Raw genomic sequence first — 17,054 nt, 5'->3', positions numbered from 1 at the left:
AGCCGATGTAGTCTGTAGACTTGATCCTACGTATCACAGAAAGATGAACAAAACAAACAAGCTCACCATTTTCATCCCACCATCAAACCAATTAAACAGTTTTGCCATATGCTCGAAATGTCATTTAAAAAAGCAAAAAACTGGATAAACTGTACTCAATTGATTAAATCAGTGACTCAATGAAATGTTGATAATGGGTAAGATTGGCTGACACTTCAACTCTAATGAACTGAAAGGGTGAAGATACTAAAAGCTTTATGGCGTGAATGTACCAGACAATATGAGCTTCTCCTGAAAACTTGGTCACAGCTAAACATCATCTTAGATCAGCTAAGTCTTTCTACCACCAACCTTGTGAAATCCTTCACTCCTGAGTAAAAAAAAAAAAAAAAAAGTCCTCTTTAGCTTAGACAGTAATGTAATCTGAGGCTTTGCAGCCACAGAATCTGAGGCCACTGCTGTGGGTTTCGATAACCTCCATTGAGTCCATGCTATGAAGATTTCCTGCTGTTCCCTGAACCAGAAAGGTGTGCCTAATAATGTGGCCACTGAGTGGTTTTATGACTGTATACAATTAAAGTCACTATCAGTAATACCGTCAACACATTTATCACAGGTAACCACCAGACTTACTGTCTCTGGTCAGCATGCCTTGCAGCATTACCTTGCTGTAACGTTCGTTGGCAGTGCTTTTTTTTATATTCAAACCCTTAATAAAACGATTGATGAACACCTGTGGACATGTCACACGTCCTGATGGAGAAGGATGTAAGTGAGGACACTCGTCCTTTCAGTCCAGATACTAAGGGTGTATTTACTTCTTCAGTTTGGTTCATTTGGTCCAAAAGGAGTTCATCCTGCATCATTATGACCCACGTGGGGAAATCAAATTCCAGTGAATGACAGAAGTTTATGCTGCATTTTAATGCAGCTGATGAGTATAATTATGTTCTTTGGAGTCACAAAGAGCTGACGAAGAAATAACTGACTATAAACATCATAAGTGTTATTCAACTGCAAACTGACTTCATGTTATGAATAATTAGTAACATGTAGAGACAGGACGAAAAGGATGCATTTCATACAGTAATGACTCAGGGCTGATTAGCGTGGGATCACTGTCACACACTTTAATGGACTGAACAGATGTAGTACACAGAGGAGGATAAAACACAGCCGTTTTAACAGCTTTTGGCCTATTAATCAGGGAAAACCTGTGCCAACGTGCATACCCATTTTCATTTTCGCTAAATGATTTGCATAAATATACATATATGTGGCTTATAAAGAGCAATTAGAAGACCGCTTCCTGAACAGATCTCATGAGCAAAGTAAATTTATTAGTAGTTTTACTTGTGAAATTGTGTTAAAATGATGTGTACTAAATGGTGTGGTTGGTCCACTTGCTTTCACACCAGAAAGCACTTGGAAGTGGTCCAAGACCAGCCTTTCTTGGTGATCTCGGCCTGCTTGGTTTGAGTGCAACTGCTGTGTTCACGTTCATCTCCACAAACTGATCTTTAGGGTGAAACGCTGCTGGTTTTGAAACGGCAGCTCTAAATGAGCCGGCTTTCTCCAACACATCCAACAGGCTATCAGGCAACTAGTGTTGTGGAAAAAAATCTAAATATTGAAACATCAATTCTGGATATTTGAAATGGTTTCAGTACTAATTTTTTTGCTCTCCTCTCTGACAGCGAGTTGACACATGCACTGCTGTGGTGCCAATACAACCTCGCTTCCTCCAGACGTAAATTGACGTAGATGCTGTTGTGCTTAACACACAGTAAACACACCTTGTCACATTTATCTTTTAATAAAAATCTAAGATTGTATTACCTCAATACTATGTCATATGTCCCTGTGGTATCGAACATGGTATTGAATATCGTTAATTTTTTAGGTATTGTATCAAAGTTAGAAATTCCAGTATCCGGACAACCATTCAGGCAACTGGATGAGAAAGTGATGGCAACACCTGCTCATACCCCCTTCTGAGCATGTGAACTCAACTGCATCCTTATCCATCAGGAGGTATGACATGCCTGACTGCTAAGAATTTAATGTGCGAATTCAACTACAGTAGGATGAAACATCTGCAACTTCACAAAAACAAGCCCTGTGAGTTATTTTTGTTCTGGGATTTTATTTACCTGCACAACTGAGATGACTCTACACATACTGGCTGTGATTTTCACCTGCTGTTGATTTGTTATCAAATGTATTTTCAATTAAAAAAAAAAAAAAAAAACAACTTAAAAAGTTCAGTGTTATATACGGAGTGAACATATTTGAGAGGGTGAGTGGGGATCAGAGGTATAGGCTGACAATGAAACTGGCAATGATTTGCAATCATCCACACAAATCTACAACACCAGGGTATGACTCATTATGTCATTGGATAAGATTTGACACATTAGAACAATCCACAAAGTTTTAAATATTAGCAGTGACTGGACAATTGAAATTTCAAATTAGGCCAGAAGAACAGCTGCTGGAAATAAGCCATGTTTTAAAACAAATCATTTGTTAAAATAAAGCCAAGACACATTAACGTCGACAGTAACCAAAAACGAGTCAATAAAAAATGCTCTGGAAGGGTTCATTTTTACAGACAAGGGAACTCTCAACGTCTTGGGTACAGTGGGATAAAAGACTGAAAGAAATAGAAATAACTTTAAGTCAACTACAGCCTGCGCTTTCCTATAACATACAGAACACTCTCATTGGGTTAATTCCAATCAACTGGTAATGTACCTGAAAAACCTGGAAAACCCAGTTTGACTTTGATAAGGTACAACTCCCACTGGGAGTAACTTGTCAGAGTAATGCATGTTTTCTGGATTGAAAAGAACTCCACTTTTGAACAGGGGTAAAGAGTATCATTAGAGTTAACGAACGTGTTTCAATGAACTAACATACCAGAAACAAGAAATAAATTCAATTCAATGCACACATGAATCAGCATTCTCCTCCGTGAAGGAAATGAACAGCTCAACATTCAAAATAATGTCAACCTGTATGAATCGCCTACTTCTTTATGCTAACATAGTTCCCAATCACCTCGCATGCTACGCTAAGGGGTGCCAAGTAGATAACGTATGACCTTGGCTCTCAAGGAATCAATGCGGTGGCTAGAAGTTCTTTAGTTCCTTTCAGGCACGCACTTCAGGCACCTCAAATGACACAACCACATCTCACTCTTCTCCCTGTGGGGGAGGCACAGCAGCGGTCCTCCCTTATGCTACTTCCTGGAGAGTGTGTCTAAGATACAGAGTCTTTGCTAGCTCCTGGTGGGTTCCCGCCATTCGTGACCAAATTACGAAGCAGTTTGCGTCGACCGGCCTGGTAGTCCTCCTCGTCAACATTGACCAACAGTTTTATAGCTTCGTGGCCCACAGCCTGCTTTAAGGAATCTGTGATAAAGACCCCTTTAAGGGCCTCTAGCAATGATCCATTGATATAGTCCCTCCAGAAGGCATCCAAGTAGGTGAGCTCAGAAAACTTGATGTCACAGATGATGGAGCCCAAGTCTCGGGATTTGAGGATAGTGTTTGCCTGGTTGAAGCGCTCAAACTGTCGCTCCACTGCCTCTTGCTTGTTGGAGAAGACGTTGCCCTGAAGAGCAGACTCATGCTGGCAGTATTCAGCACGAACCCGAAGGCGGATGTCTGAAGGAGTAGAAGAGCGCAAAGTTAGAATGAAAATCATAGTTGACCGACAGATGGCAACCAGCTTGACCTTGTACAATTGCCAGGGGTGTGTCTTGAATTTCCCCTCTGGGAATCAATAAAGGATTATCTTAACAAGCCTGAAAACTCCACACAAGCGCTTCCAAATTGTTGTATCAGCGTCTACACAGGGCTGAAGTCACGCACGCACACGCACACGCACACACACACACACACACACACACACACAGTCTTAATCAAAATGAATTTGGAGTTTAAATACAATAAAGTAATTAAAGGTGCAACATGTAAGAATTTTAACTGAACATTCAAAACTTAAAAAGATCACCAACAAATAACAGTTTCAATCTATGTATTGCTGCAGTGATAGCTACTGAAGATAGCATGCTAACCACCTAGCCCCGACCCGTCACTGTCCTCAGCTCCAGCACTGTCCCAGTCCGGACCGCTAGCTGCACAGCTAACTGAGCTGCCTAGCTTATGACAGCTACAGTTAGGAGCAGTTAGTGGTTACTCTGGTGATATGCTGGCCCCTTTTGTTTGGGAAAGAATTTGACATGCCCCTTTAAAATGAAATATATAACTAAGACAAACTTATTAAATATGTATACTCTTTCTGACATATCATGAATTTGGTTTGCCTTTTTGTAGAGGATAATGACAGATTTAAACATCTGCAGATGCTGGGTGCTTTCTCTGACTCAGACAGCTACCTTAGAGCTTTATGCAAGTTGCTGTCCAGTATCATCCTCTGAACCCATCAGCTACTGCAGGATATGATATTATTATGTTTTTGTGACAGTCATGTCCCCTTGACTGCCATATTACTTAACTCATTTTTAGAAATGACTTCAAGTCTTGTTTCTGTCACAGAACAGCTCTGCTCTGATGACATGTCATTGACAACTGTACTATTATGAAATGGTAATATTTTGTAATTGTTTCAGGTCCTCTAATACCACTTCTGACACTGCTTTATCTGTTTCTGTCGACTGATTTCCAAAAGCAGAACGTGAAGCTTCCCAAGTTAAGAATTAACTTTTTACTCTTTGGAAACTCTCATTTTTTTTGGTGCCCATAAATGAACTGAACAGGTCTCCTTATTTAGCAAGTTTAAGGGTGCTGATTATATGAAGTATTAAAGCTGTGAAGGATTTAGGCGGCTCTATTAACACAAATTGAACATAACATTCATGATGATGTTTCACTGGTGAATAATCACTTGAAAATAAGAATGGTGTTTTTGTTACATTAGAATCAGCCCTGTATCTACAGAGGGAGCTGCTCCTGTGTCTGAACCACAGTGGTTCTACAAGGAGCTACTGGCAGCAACGGTCATGGTTTAGGTGTGACAAAGTGACTTTTCATTTGAAAACACCAGTGGCGAGTGAGTGTAGAGTATATTTAATTGAAAGAAAAGCAAAGAACGACACTGAAAGCTTTTCTCACTGGAAAAGATGTTTTCACTCTTCTCCCAACTGACTTTGGTGAGTTTAATTTACTATGTCATGGTTTTTATTGATCTCATTGGTTGAAGTAAGTCATAGACTGTGATATACAGATGGTTCTTCCATTATAGTATTTTTTGAAAGTGTCTACCCATTTAAAACATCAGGTTAGTCACTGGTGTTCCTAGGTTTGTCTCTACCAAACTCTCTTGACTGGGCTCATTTCCAGTAAAGTCCAGACAAAAACAATAATCCCTCTCTGTGTTGTGTTTCATTTTACCACATGTTTGCTTCTCTCTGCAGTCAGCTGAGGAATGACTTCTCCTCCGTTTACGGTTAGATACAGGAGGGGCCGGCTTTATTCGTGGAGGGCCAACATGAGGTCCTGACGGGGAACAGCATATGACTGGCTGAGGACCTAGAAAATGACATTAATATTGATGTTAATCAAGCTTCTGCATCACACAGTCACTTATTGGAAACTAATTTCCATTCACTGCACATATTACTAATCTTACTCTTGTCCTGCTGAAATAAAAGTGTAACAAAAAGAACTTGACCATACACACAGACACACAGACAGACAGACAGACAGACACACGCACACGCACACACACACACACACACACACACACACACACACACACACACACACCTGTTCTTCTGTGAGGCGCAGTGTCTGTGCTCTGCACTGCTCCTCTTGGTGAAATGTAGCGCACTGATGTCTCTTCCAGATACTTGTCCACAGGGTCTGGGCACACTGAAAACAACCGTTGATTCCTGATGTTAGTTTAAGTGCAGTGCTGATCATCACATTTGAACCAGTGTAATACATCACACAGAAAGCAGATGATGCTGTCAGTTTTGTGTACTGCCAAGGTCGATACATGAGCCTTCACCCCAGTCAAGTACAGACCAACATGTTTATTATGTTTATATGTATTTATATCGTTACTATTTTTGCATAAAACCATAATTTACTTACTAGCAATTTGCAGTGAACTATGTAACTTTTAAATGTTCGAAGGTATATTCGTTGTACAAGAAGAACAAAATTCATCATTGTTGTGACATTGATAGAAGCTGAGCAGGGCTCCAGGCAAGGCATGAGACCATGTGAAAATTTAATAGCATGGTTATCCTGTCCAACATTATTGTGATTCATGATATTATCACATTAATCATCAAAATATTCTTAAACATTACAATTAAAACTAAAATTGCACGAAAACATGCTGGAAACACTTTAACCTTACATTTTGTTAGGAAACATTTTCATTGCATCACAGATGGGACACACATCTTTTTTTTGTGAAAAACAATCAAAGGATCTTAAATAAGTAATCAAAAATGATAAGGTCTTTCTGCACAAATAAAGTATAAAGAAATGGAAACGTAACCTCATCTCCCTGTGGTTTTTTAAATTTGGTATGTGCAGTATTTATACGCATCTAATTTAACTTGTTTCAGCGAGGGCGACAATGTGCAGGCTGTGCCTTCAGCCATGGTGACAGACTTGACAATTCACGAGTGTCCCATTTTTTTAATTGTGATCTGTAATATATTTTTTGTTATCATCCCATCTCAAAAAAACTGTTTTAACTGGCCCAAAGTGAATGAAAACCATCCCCATATTCAAATGCCTTTTCTTTACTTTGTTATCATCTATAATTATTAATTTAAAGTATTAGCATTAATAGTACTTTTACCTCCAAACTGTACTTAGCTGAAGTACTTCAGTATATTTATTCACTATAAACTTGTTGTTAAATCAGACACTCCACAGAAAAGGCAAGCATCCTACTGGACTGTGCACACACTGTACTAAACTGGAAAGTGTCAACATTACCTGATAGATTGCAACAGGTATGATGAAGAAAGAAGGGAATTGATATCAGTATTAATTGATAGAAAACACATTACATTGTGGAATCTGTTTTGAAAGACATCCTGGAAAGTACACAATCTACTTATTAATTACATAAGTTACATAAGAGTAATGGCAATAAGAGAGAGGATACAATTTTGTTTTTTCTGCCGATCTCCTGCTCCACACTCCAGTCCAGTAGATGGCAGTAATGGGCCTTTAAGCTGGTCTGACACCCACCATTAAAGCTGACAGAAGATGTGGTAAACTTGTTGCGGGTCACATTTAACCGCAGCTCACTGGCAGTGTTTCCCCACACATAAACTTTACTTGGATGGTCTGCCTAGGTATATCAATGTCCCTCCAATTATATTTGGCAACCCACTTTAGCATTTTATATTTTTATTTTTGTTATCTGTCGCAATTCGCAAATCGATACCCAGTGGAAAATCTGCCTTTGCTCTTCCTCGCCAGTCTACTGACAATCATGCATGCTTTGCAGAAAGAGAGAGAAAGATGCATTGTGTTATTACATCGCTCCTGTAAACGCACTGATTGTGGTGCGACCTCTCCTACTTAATGTAGGCCTACTTATGTTGTTGTTTTGCTCAAACCTGTAAGTGCACCTGGTTGTTGCGATGATGTTTGGTGCATGTCAGTATTGATCTGATACATAATTGGTCCTCCACAAGCCACAGGTGGCTAAATGCATAGTGTGTTTTTTGGGCATCTGTATAAAATGTACTGCTGATGAAGAAAGCAGATAACATTGCAGGGAGAAAGAAAACAGAAAGACAAGGCAAGCCAGTTTGCATTCATTAAGAGGACAATCAAGGCAACACTATATAATGTTGGTAAAGTATTAAGCGATTTTGAATTTTTGTGTGTCTCTCAGGTCATCACATACCGGCGGACAGAACTAGCAACATGTGGCTAGTTAGCAAGAGACCGAGGATAGCCGATTAGCTCAGCTCCACAGGTGGTATACTGCTTTTGTTATGTTTTACTAGAGTTGAGCGTTGTGCACACAGTGCCACAGTGACACTATACTACTCAGACCAAAGTCGACAAGGGAACGCTCTCATCAGTAACATGTTGGTGCAGGTTACGCTGCAGTTTATTAGCACTGCACACTGTTTTTGTAGCCTGCAGTAAAAGCCTTGTTTTGATTCGCTGCTCCTAATCGCCCTTACAGTAACTGCTTTACACTTCCTGTATCCATTTCACATTAAAAGCCCTTTAGCATTTCAATGGACAGAAACCCTTCATTAACCATGCTTTTTATGGTGAAACATGAAGGGCATGTTGTGGAAAACTCCTTGATTTGCACGGTACATGTACGTGTGACTATTTGAAATGTTGCTGCTGCCATCTTTTCTCCAGCTTCACTCATTTGATGATTTTATTACTCATTGTGTTGTTTAACTTTTAAGTTAAGTCGAATTAATGTTTTGCGAAATGAAAACAGGGCCGGTCTGGTTGAGTCTTTGGCCTCATATCAAACCGGTTTGAAAAACGTGTAAATTGGCCCAACCCTAACAAACATACTGCAGGACTCTGCTGCCCACCTGCTGCTAGGTAACAGCTAACTTGCTCTACTACTGCCAACTTCGAAACAGATTTATCGTTCACAATGCAGCATTATCAGGGAAAGATACTATCTGGCCCCCATCGATAGAGTTTACTGCGTCTTTTTGGATATCAGCACATCATATTGTTCCTAGGTCTTGCACCAAGTAGCCAGCCAGCGACTTTGGACAGAGAAAAAAGTACAGTAACAGCATGAGAAGACATGCTCCATTGCTCGGTTCGGTTTGTCATTTGCTAAGTGACAGTCATACATACTGTACACATACAAAAATGCTTTCATCCCAGAGGTGTCCCAGAGAAGATCTCTGCTAGTCCCAAACACATTTACTATTGAGACACAGGATGCACTACTGTACATTATGTAAAATATGTGCTGCTGCTCGAAATAAATTTGTTTCTTTTTCAGTTGTTGATATGATGATATACATTTTATTTGTTATATTAAGTATTGTGTATTGCAGAATCCCTTTTGACATGCAATGATGTTGCTAGGTACGCACTGTAGTTTATCCCAGTTAATGCTACATCATGAACCACAAATCCATATTTAAAATAATTATAAAAGGACACTATGGGTCATTATCATGACAGGAGACATCTGCTGGTTACAGTTTACAACCATCTGTGTACTGTGCATATCTCAATCATCGTGACACTTTCTGCTGCAACAAGACCAATCCTTGACTCACAGATTCCAACAAACAAAGCTAGAAAATGGGTATTGGTGAATAAACCAACTGGGTCACTGTCAAGAATAATCAGCTCTGATTGATTCTGTATTCTGTCATGGTGATAATGACAGATGATGCTTTGCCGTTCAGGAGACAGGCCATGTTGAGACAAGTGTATCAGGATGATGTGACAGGGCTGTAGGACTACCAGATTGCGTTTTTCAATAAAAAGGTTCAACTATTTGGATTTTTTTCAGTTCAGCTCCACACTAAACTTATATATCAGCCTGCATCAGTGTCAGTGTTTCCTCTACATTCATTTAGGAGTGGCGGGCCGCCATTCCTAAATCCTAGCCGCTGCTCCTTCAAATTTCGTTTTTGTTTTTGTTTTTTTAATTGTCGCAAATACACCACCGCCGCATCATGTCTCCACCTTCACGGCAGAGTCCTGCACTGTGTCGGGTGTCGCGAGTGCTGAGGTAAACTAGATAACTATCTTGCTCAGATTGTCACACTCTACAGCCAATGGTATCGTTAACAGTGCGTACTCGCCTGACCAATGACAGTGTAGTGACCCACACAGGGCGGGATCTCAACACGGAGCGGCGCTAAAGTTTAGCTGCTTAGCTAGCAAGGACTCGTCGGGCTGCTACGTTATCAGCTGAGTTTAGTCAGCACGTGAGAAGTCGTCTGACACGGAGAGTCTCCTGTTGTGTGCTACATGTGTGAAATAACAGCTATAGTCTGGACTTTGTCTGCAGTGTATCTGTGTAAACGGCTTCATTCAGCGTCTCTCCTTCCCCTCTGGCACCATGAGTTACCATGGTAACAGGAACGCCCTGACACTTTATAATGATGATCAACAAGAAGCTTTTGGTTAGTTTGACTGTACAACATCATGAATGTTGCCTGATTGTAGCTCAATACTGAAATCTTGTTTTATAACATATAGAACAAAGCCTCAGAGCTTCTTTGATTATTAACAGTATGTTAGTAATGACAGAAAGAGCTCTTCTATAAAAAATCCAGAAAAAATAATTGTCCTGAGCCTGGGTGCAAACTCTGCCACTTATTCTACAGCCCCATCAAGAAATGATTATTTATTGTTTTTATTTTATTGTTGTGTTTTTTAAATTATTTTTTATTTTTACATTCAGCCTTTAAAAAGCCATTTTCAACTGGCCATTCAATAAAAAGGGGGATTATGCTGGGCATAAAAGTAAAATCTGCAGTCAAGTGTCATTTGTTTACGCCGCCACGGCTCCCCGGAGAGCCTGCCCCCGCTGCTGAAAAAAATCCTAGAGGAAACACTGAGTGTGTTTTACCTGCAGCCTCAGACTCGCAGTTTAACACCTTTCTTCATCATCTGTGATGTGAAAACATCAGATTTTCACACAGTCAGAGAGAGTAAAAGTGTGTGTTCTGCTCACAGTTCAGTTATAAAATCCCACATCATGTAGTGTCTCTCTTGCCGGCTGCTGTCGGCCCTGCTACACATTTTGGGGCCCTAAAAATGTGGATTAGGATCTGGTGCCCGCAAATTTCAGCTTCTCTCATTTGTTAAATCAGTTCATTTTTTTTAACTAATGTTGCAGATAATATAAAAGTATGTTTATGGTTCCTTTTATTTATAATTCCTCAATGAGATGTTATCCCTGTGCATTTTTGTAAGCTTCTATGTTTTATCCTGTTTTTCTAACGTACTCTGACTAACAAAATCTGTCTCTGCCTGACTGGCCCATCAACTTTCAGGGGGCAGCTGCAGATGTGCCAGTGTTTTGTTTTCAGATTTGGGATTTTATTTGTTTTTCATTTGTTTACTTTTCATATACATTTTCGTCAAACATGATTATATGATGGTTATGTGATTATAACCGTATAACATCAAGCATGACAATTTGTCAGAAATCACAAATGTTATTGGGGACCCATCAAATGACCACTGGTGGGTCCCAAGGACTCACTATATCTAAAACATAGCAACATCACTAGTTGTGACATATTGTTCTCTTGGGAAGAATATCGTAATAGTATTATACAAACGGACACATTTGAGTTAACTCTGATTGTAAGCCTACCACTGTTCTTAACACAATGCTGTCAATCTTGGAGACAAACAAGCATGTAAGAAGCACAGCTAGTAAGGATAACCAGGTCAAATGAGCTGTCATTTGTGAAAAACTCATCAAGCCATACAGATTTTGATGCACGTTAATTCACACTGTTACCATACCAGTGCTTGGAGCGGCCAAGAAAGACTTAAGATTTGCAGTGATTTGACACAGATTGAAGCACTCGAGCGCTTCAGTTTTGACACAATGTGATGAAGCTTGAAGCTCTACATATTTTTTGTCAAAAAGTGGATCACCTTATATACATTATTAATTAATAATTAATTTAAGCGAGCGTGAGTGTTAACATAGTGATGACACTGCTGTACTCACCAGCCTGCCGTTTCCTGAGTGTGACATAAGGCAGTAGGTCATGGCGTGTGATAATCCTCAGAAGCTGGAGAATGTGTCTGAAGTTGGTCTCATCACAGCGACCTTGGCGCTCAAGGGCCAGCAGGAAATCCTTTCCGCTCCTGATGCCACCACGCTCATACTCGTCAATCACATCAACAAACAGGAATGACAGTACCCTGACATCCCGGTGCGTTAGCTGGGCTCCAACTATGTCAAACATGCGGTGGAGTGAGTACAGCCCGTGGGAGTCGTCCGCTGCCTCCTCAGGCCACGGTTCAAAGCCCCCATCTCTTCTGGACGAGCTGGAGTTGGTGCAGGATGCAGAAACGTTCCTGTTGGCTGACTCCCCGCTGGTTGCTGCCACACCGGAGCAGCCCGGCCTGCCTGTCAGAGCTCTGTGGTCCAGAGGCCTTGAGGCTGCACTGTTCTGACTCGAGTCCAGCTGATTAGCCTGAATGTGAGGCCGGGCCTGCTGAGCAGAGGAGTTCTGAGCAAGGTTGGGAGGAATAACAGCATTGGGGACCTGTGGCTGCTGTGATGTCATCTCAGGACCCGATGGTGAAGAGGGATGTTTGAATCCCTTCAGCTCCTGCTGTCTTCGTCTGCCTTCAACTTATGAGCTACGTTGGGAGAGTGGGGAATCACATATTATCGATTAATTCTTTTAGATCAAGCTCACCATCAGTGACTAACATTATTTACCAATAATTAGCTACATGATACAAGAGGCCCCTCTCCCAACATCAGAATTGCTGATTACTCTTTCATGGAAAATATCACATTCAGAGAAACAGAACAGAGACACAACATAAAAAAAGGAGGGGCCAACTGTTTAAAGAAGGTGGCAAATGATTGGACTACGACTGGGTGACATCACAATACTGTTTCCCCATTAATTACCTAGGCTGTGGTAGGCCACCACAGTCTAATTAGTATATCAACTGAAAATATTGTTCACTTCTCATAGTAGCATTAGATATGTCCTCTGTATCCACCTGTTTTTTGAGCCGTTACTTCAGCAAAGCATCTTTCACTCCCAGTCATTCAAGCCCCCCGCCGCTTGCTGTATGCTCTCTCTCCCCCTCTCTTCTGTCCAAGGCCCTGTCACTTCTGCCACCTCCCCCTCGTACCAAAGCTTTTGTCAATGTTTACAACTTTCTCTCTATTGTGTCTGTCTTGCTAACCTAGATGTCCAATGTATCTCTTGGTCCGTCTGTGTTTTATTTGTCAGCCACTTCCAGTAATGTGTCCTGTGACCTTGTGCCAACAGTGTTTATGACGTGCAGTTCAGAAAAGATACCAAAATTGCGTGTGACTTGCATTCATATGCATATTCATTTTGTGAAGCTGCAATTCCGTGATAAGAGTAAATGTGAAAAACAGCATTGTAGTGAAGTACTGTAGTGCTGCAGAGATGCAATGGTCTGGAAAGTATATTGTATAGATGTAAGAAAACGTATCTGTTTGGTACTGACCCCATCAAATGTTCCATCATCATGATTTAATGTTTTTTTGGGGGGGGAAATTAAAATTATGGCATAAAAATGATCATTCCCACTAATCATGAATCAACTTGGATATTATTATTAATCATGAATCATATCACAATCATAATATCCAGATTTTTCTTTTCTTGTGACTTCTAGTCTCAGACAAGCACACAGCTGCACGACCTGACATTGCCCTGTTGGTGTTGTTCCTGGAACATTGTAAATATTATACCATGGTCTGGTTCATCGGTGTGATAAGAACTTGGTCTGCCTGAAATGACGGAAAGCATATTTTATGTATTTGACGGGTCTGGCCTATGCCCCATTTGCTCAGATGGACGAGGAGGGACTTGTGACCTATACCGCAGCCACCCATCCGGGGTCGTTGGAGAGGTTTTGCCTTAACAATAAAATGAGTGACGACTATATTGCATTGAGTTGCTTCAGTTTCAGGGTCTGGGTTTTGAGCATGCTGACTCACTGTCACTGCTGACAGCACCTCTCACACTGAGGTGACCCTCATCAATGTTCTTTATAAAAAAGTCTACATGTCTGCAGTGAGAAAACCTGGAATCATTGGCTGTTTGGTTGAGGGACTGTTCAATAATGGAACAGTCATTATCAGGACACTAAGTACTGTTCAATTATAGATCAAATGGGGGGATGTAAATGTTACAGAAGAGCAGCATAATGGAAGAAAAACATGACAGAAATGGAATTAGTGAGTTAAAATCGACCATTCCGGTTTTGACATTGAGATTTTGTCATTAATAACGTTTTTATCTCGTCTTTTTACTTCATCAGCGTCACGTCTACGTTGTTCGTGAAGTACACATGGTGCAAAAATGCATTTATGAACACAGGAAATCACGATTTTGATCACAACCATAATAGTTAGCTGTTAGGCCGTTTGGACTAACAGCTAACGTTACAGTTACCATAACGCTAAGCTAGCTAATGCTAATTCAGCTAACGAAAGCGGAGTTTATGTAAACACAAGAGCCGATTCTCTGTAACGTGGACACCACTGCTGCCACTTGGATATTTAGTCTTAGGAGACCGTTTCTAATGTATAGATCAAACACACGCACACACCCTCCCACGTCCAGCTGTTTAGTAAGATACACAACAAGCTGACAACCAGCTAAGCTGGGTGCCTAGCGGAAGTTAGCTAGCAAGCTAACGATAGTTGTCTGGAAATTAAAAACAGATGCACAATGCCGACGTGTGGTCATCACACAACAAAAGTGATCTCTGATCCGTGTTACACTACTTACGACTTAATAACTAACAGTGTGCTATTTCGTCAGTAACGTTGACGTAACCATTAGTCTGCACATAATAACACACCTGGGATAACGTTCTCCCCTTGATTCGCGTCCTGGTTTGTTATGACTGCTCATAGCTAGCTTTAGTCCACGTTTGCTGTCAGCGTTGACATTATCCAAACTTACTTACATAACGCCAAGCAAAACACACCATCAAAAGAAGAAATGTCATTATCTTTCAATAACTTTACATTACCTCCTGTGTTCCTGGATGTTCCTGACAAGTTGGACAATATCACAGTTCGGTAGGCAGCTAACGCGAAGTTAGCTTCCTACTGTCTAATAGCAAAGCAAAGCTTATTTCTGGACATAAAACACGTTTCCGTTGAATAGTTTTGGTGAACTACAAGACGGATGCGCAACACGTATGTTTCCAGGCTATCGGTGTGCGGCACGGCGTCTTCCATTCCAGGAATAAGAGTCCGTTTAGCTAACGGTTTTGGTCCTCAAACAGACATCATGGGAAAAATAAGAAGACAATTTTCGTTCTCCAGCTAAAATGAAAGAACTTCCGGTTCACAGTGCAGTTCAGTTCCGGTAACACCGGCGCTGAGCGGAGTCCCGCCTGCAGCGTGCGGTAGCGCGCACAGACACGGCTCCAGACTACCACCTAGTAACTGCCCTTTTCAAGAAGATCGGGGGGATTGAATTTCTTTTAAACTGTTATTATAGTGTTGATAAACTTCCTGTCAATCTGGCCAGTTTTCACAAACAAGCTTTACTTTCTTGGATGCACAAGTGTCTGATCTGGAATAATCAAAATATTCTATACAAGAACAAATCTTTGTTTTTCAAGAGATGGCTTGACCAAAATATCTTGTTTGTGACACAGTTATTGAATGAAAATGGACATTTGTACAACTACACTGAGTTTCTAAAAAAATATGCAATTCCTATTAAACCTAAAGAATTTGCCATAATATTTGAACTGTTGATGTTATTGCGAGGAGATAGTAGACCACAGCTAAATGTACACTTTGAGGCAAATTTAATGTTAGATGCTATAAATTTAACAGACAAAAAATGCACCAATAGACATATAAGGAAACTTTGCCAAGAAATCATAACCCTATGAGCTAAACTACTCTGGAACTCAAAATTCATAGACATAAACTGGAACTCAGTGTGGACTTCAAGCAGCAGATACTGTGTCACAGACAAGATGAAGGAAGTTTCTTTTAAGATCATACATTCAAGTTATCCTGTCAATCAGGCCATCTCTAGATATAAAGATGTTAATGTCAGCTGTACTTTTTTTGAACAGGGGGAGGAAAATATTTGTCATCTTTTTTTTTAATGTCGTTATACTTATTTGTTTTGGATGGAACTGGAAAACATGTTTGAATCTTTGACAGGCATCAAGCTTAAACTTAAAAAAAAGACATAATTCTCACTTATGATGGAAAAAACTGTTTTTGCTGAATCTTTTTATTTTACAAGGAAAATATTACATCCATAAATGCAAATGGTTATCCAAAAAAACAATTTTTTAGGAATTTAAAATAGAAACCAGATATTACATGCAGCTACAAAAAAATATGAAAGACAGAAAAGCTATAAGAACCTTGGAATATTATAAATGATTAAAAACAATATGATTTGCTAATACCCCCATCTATGTATATATTTGTATATATGTTGTTTGTTTATTGTCTGTTTATTGTATGAATGTATATATGTTTGTTTATGTGTGTAATAAATTTTTTAAAAAAATAGTATCTGCTACCACACGTTCTTCTTCTTCTTCTTCTTCTTCTTCTTCTTCTTCTTCTTGGTTATTTAGAGGCAATTTGCACCCAAAACGTTTCACAACCGCTCAACACTGGATTGAAAATAACACTCAATTTTCTGTCAACTCAAAAGAGAAAAAAAAGAACAAAGTTAAAGCTTTTTTCTCAGCATTATTCCCATTCTCTAATGATCCATCCATAGTACTGTTCATATTAGGCTCTGAGAGCATTGACTCTGCTCTCAACAGGCCCTGCACTTACTCTCTACTCACTTCAACAATAGGCCTACTCAAAAATCTTCTGGCAGCATCAACAACTATTTCTTTTCTCTCTGACAGGACTGTAGGATATGGTTAAAACTATCATATTGCAATTATTTGGACAGCTCATGTGATGACCATGGGAATGATCATTTTTAAGTGATGATGTGACATTTGTTGGGGTTTGTATAAAACAGACATGTTTTCTTACATTTGGAGAATATATTTTGTAGGCCAGGGGATCTCTACAGCACTACAGTAGACCTACTTCATTATCTAGCTGATTTGTCACATTTTACTTTTATCTTGGCTTAGCTTTAGCTTCTGTGATTTGGGTATTCCCTTCAGCCATATTGTGATTTTGAGTAGGCCTATTTAGTGATTAACTGTGTAGACCAAACTAAATAAACAAACTCTCTTTGTTTTCATGACTGAATAAACAAACTGACCTTAAAGGACAACACAGTTAATACTATTTTACTTTGTTTATATGTGGCGGACCCTGCCACCTTT

At 39.9% G+C, this 17,054-nt stretch overlaps 1 protein-coding gene across 1 annotated transcript; it reads right to left on the bottom strand.

Moving 5' to 3' along the window:
• Window positions 1-2,126: 2,126 nt before the first annotated feature.
• Window positions 2,127-15,115, bottom strand: dedd (death effector domain containing). The gene is made up of 5 exons (XM_084367843.1): window positions 14,748-15,115; window positions 11,713-12,353; window positions 5,796-5,900; window positions 5,421-5,558; window positions 2,127-3,671 (listed from the first exon to the last, which is right to left on the bottom strand). Exons 2-5 carry the CDS (start codon window positions 12,275-12,277, stop codon window positions 3,265-3,267), a joined length of 1,215 nt encoding a protein of 404 aa, XP_084223969.1. The 5' UTR covers window positions 12,278-12,353; window positions 14,748-15,115; the 3' UTR covers window positions 2,127-3,264.
• Between the last annotated feature and the right edge of the window lie 1,939 nt (window positions 15,116-17,054).

Source organism: Pagrus pagrus (genome assembly GCF_965226575.1).
Source record: "Pagrus pagrus genome assembly, chromosome: 11".
NCBI lineage: Eukaryota > Metazoa > Chordata > Actinopteri > Spariformes > Sparidae > Pagrus > Pagrus pagrus.
Note: the sequence above shows the minus strand (reverse complement) of the source record. Positions and strands in the feature narration are given on the sequence as shown.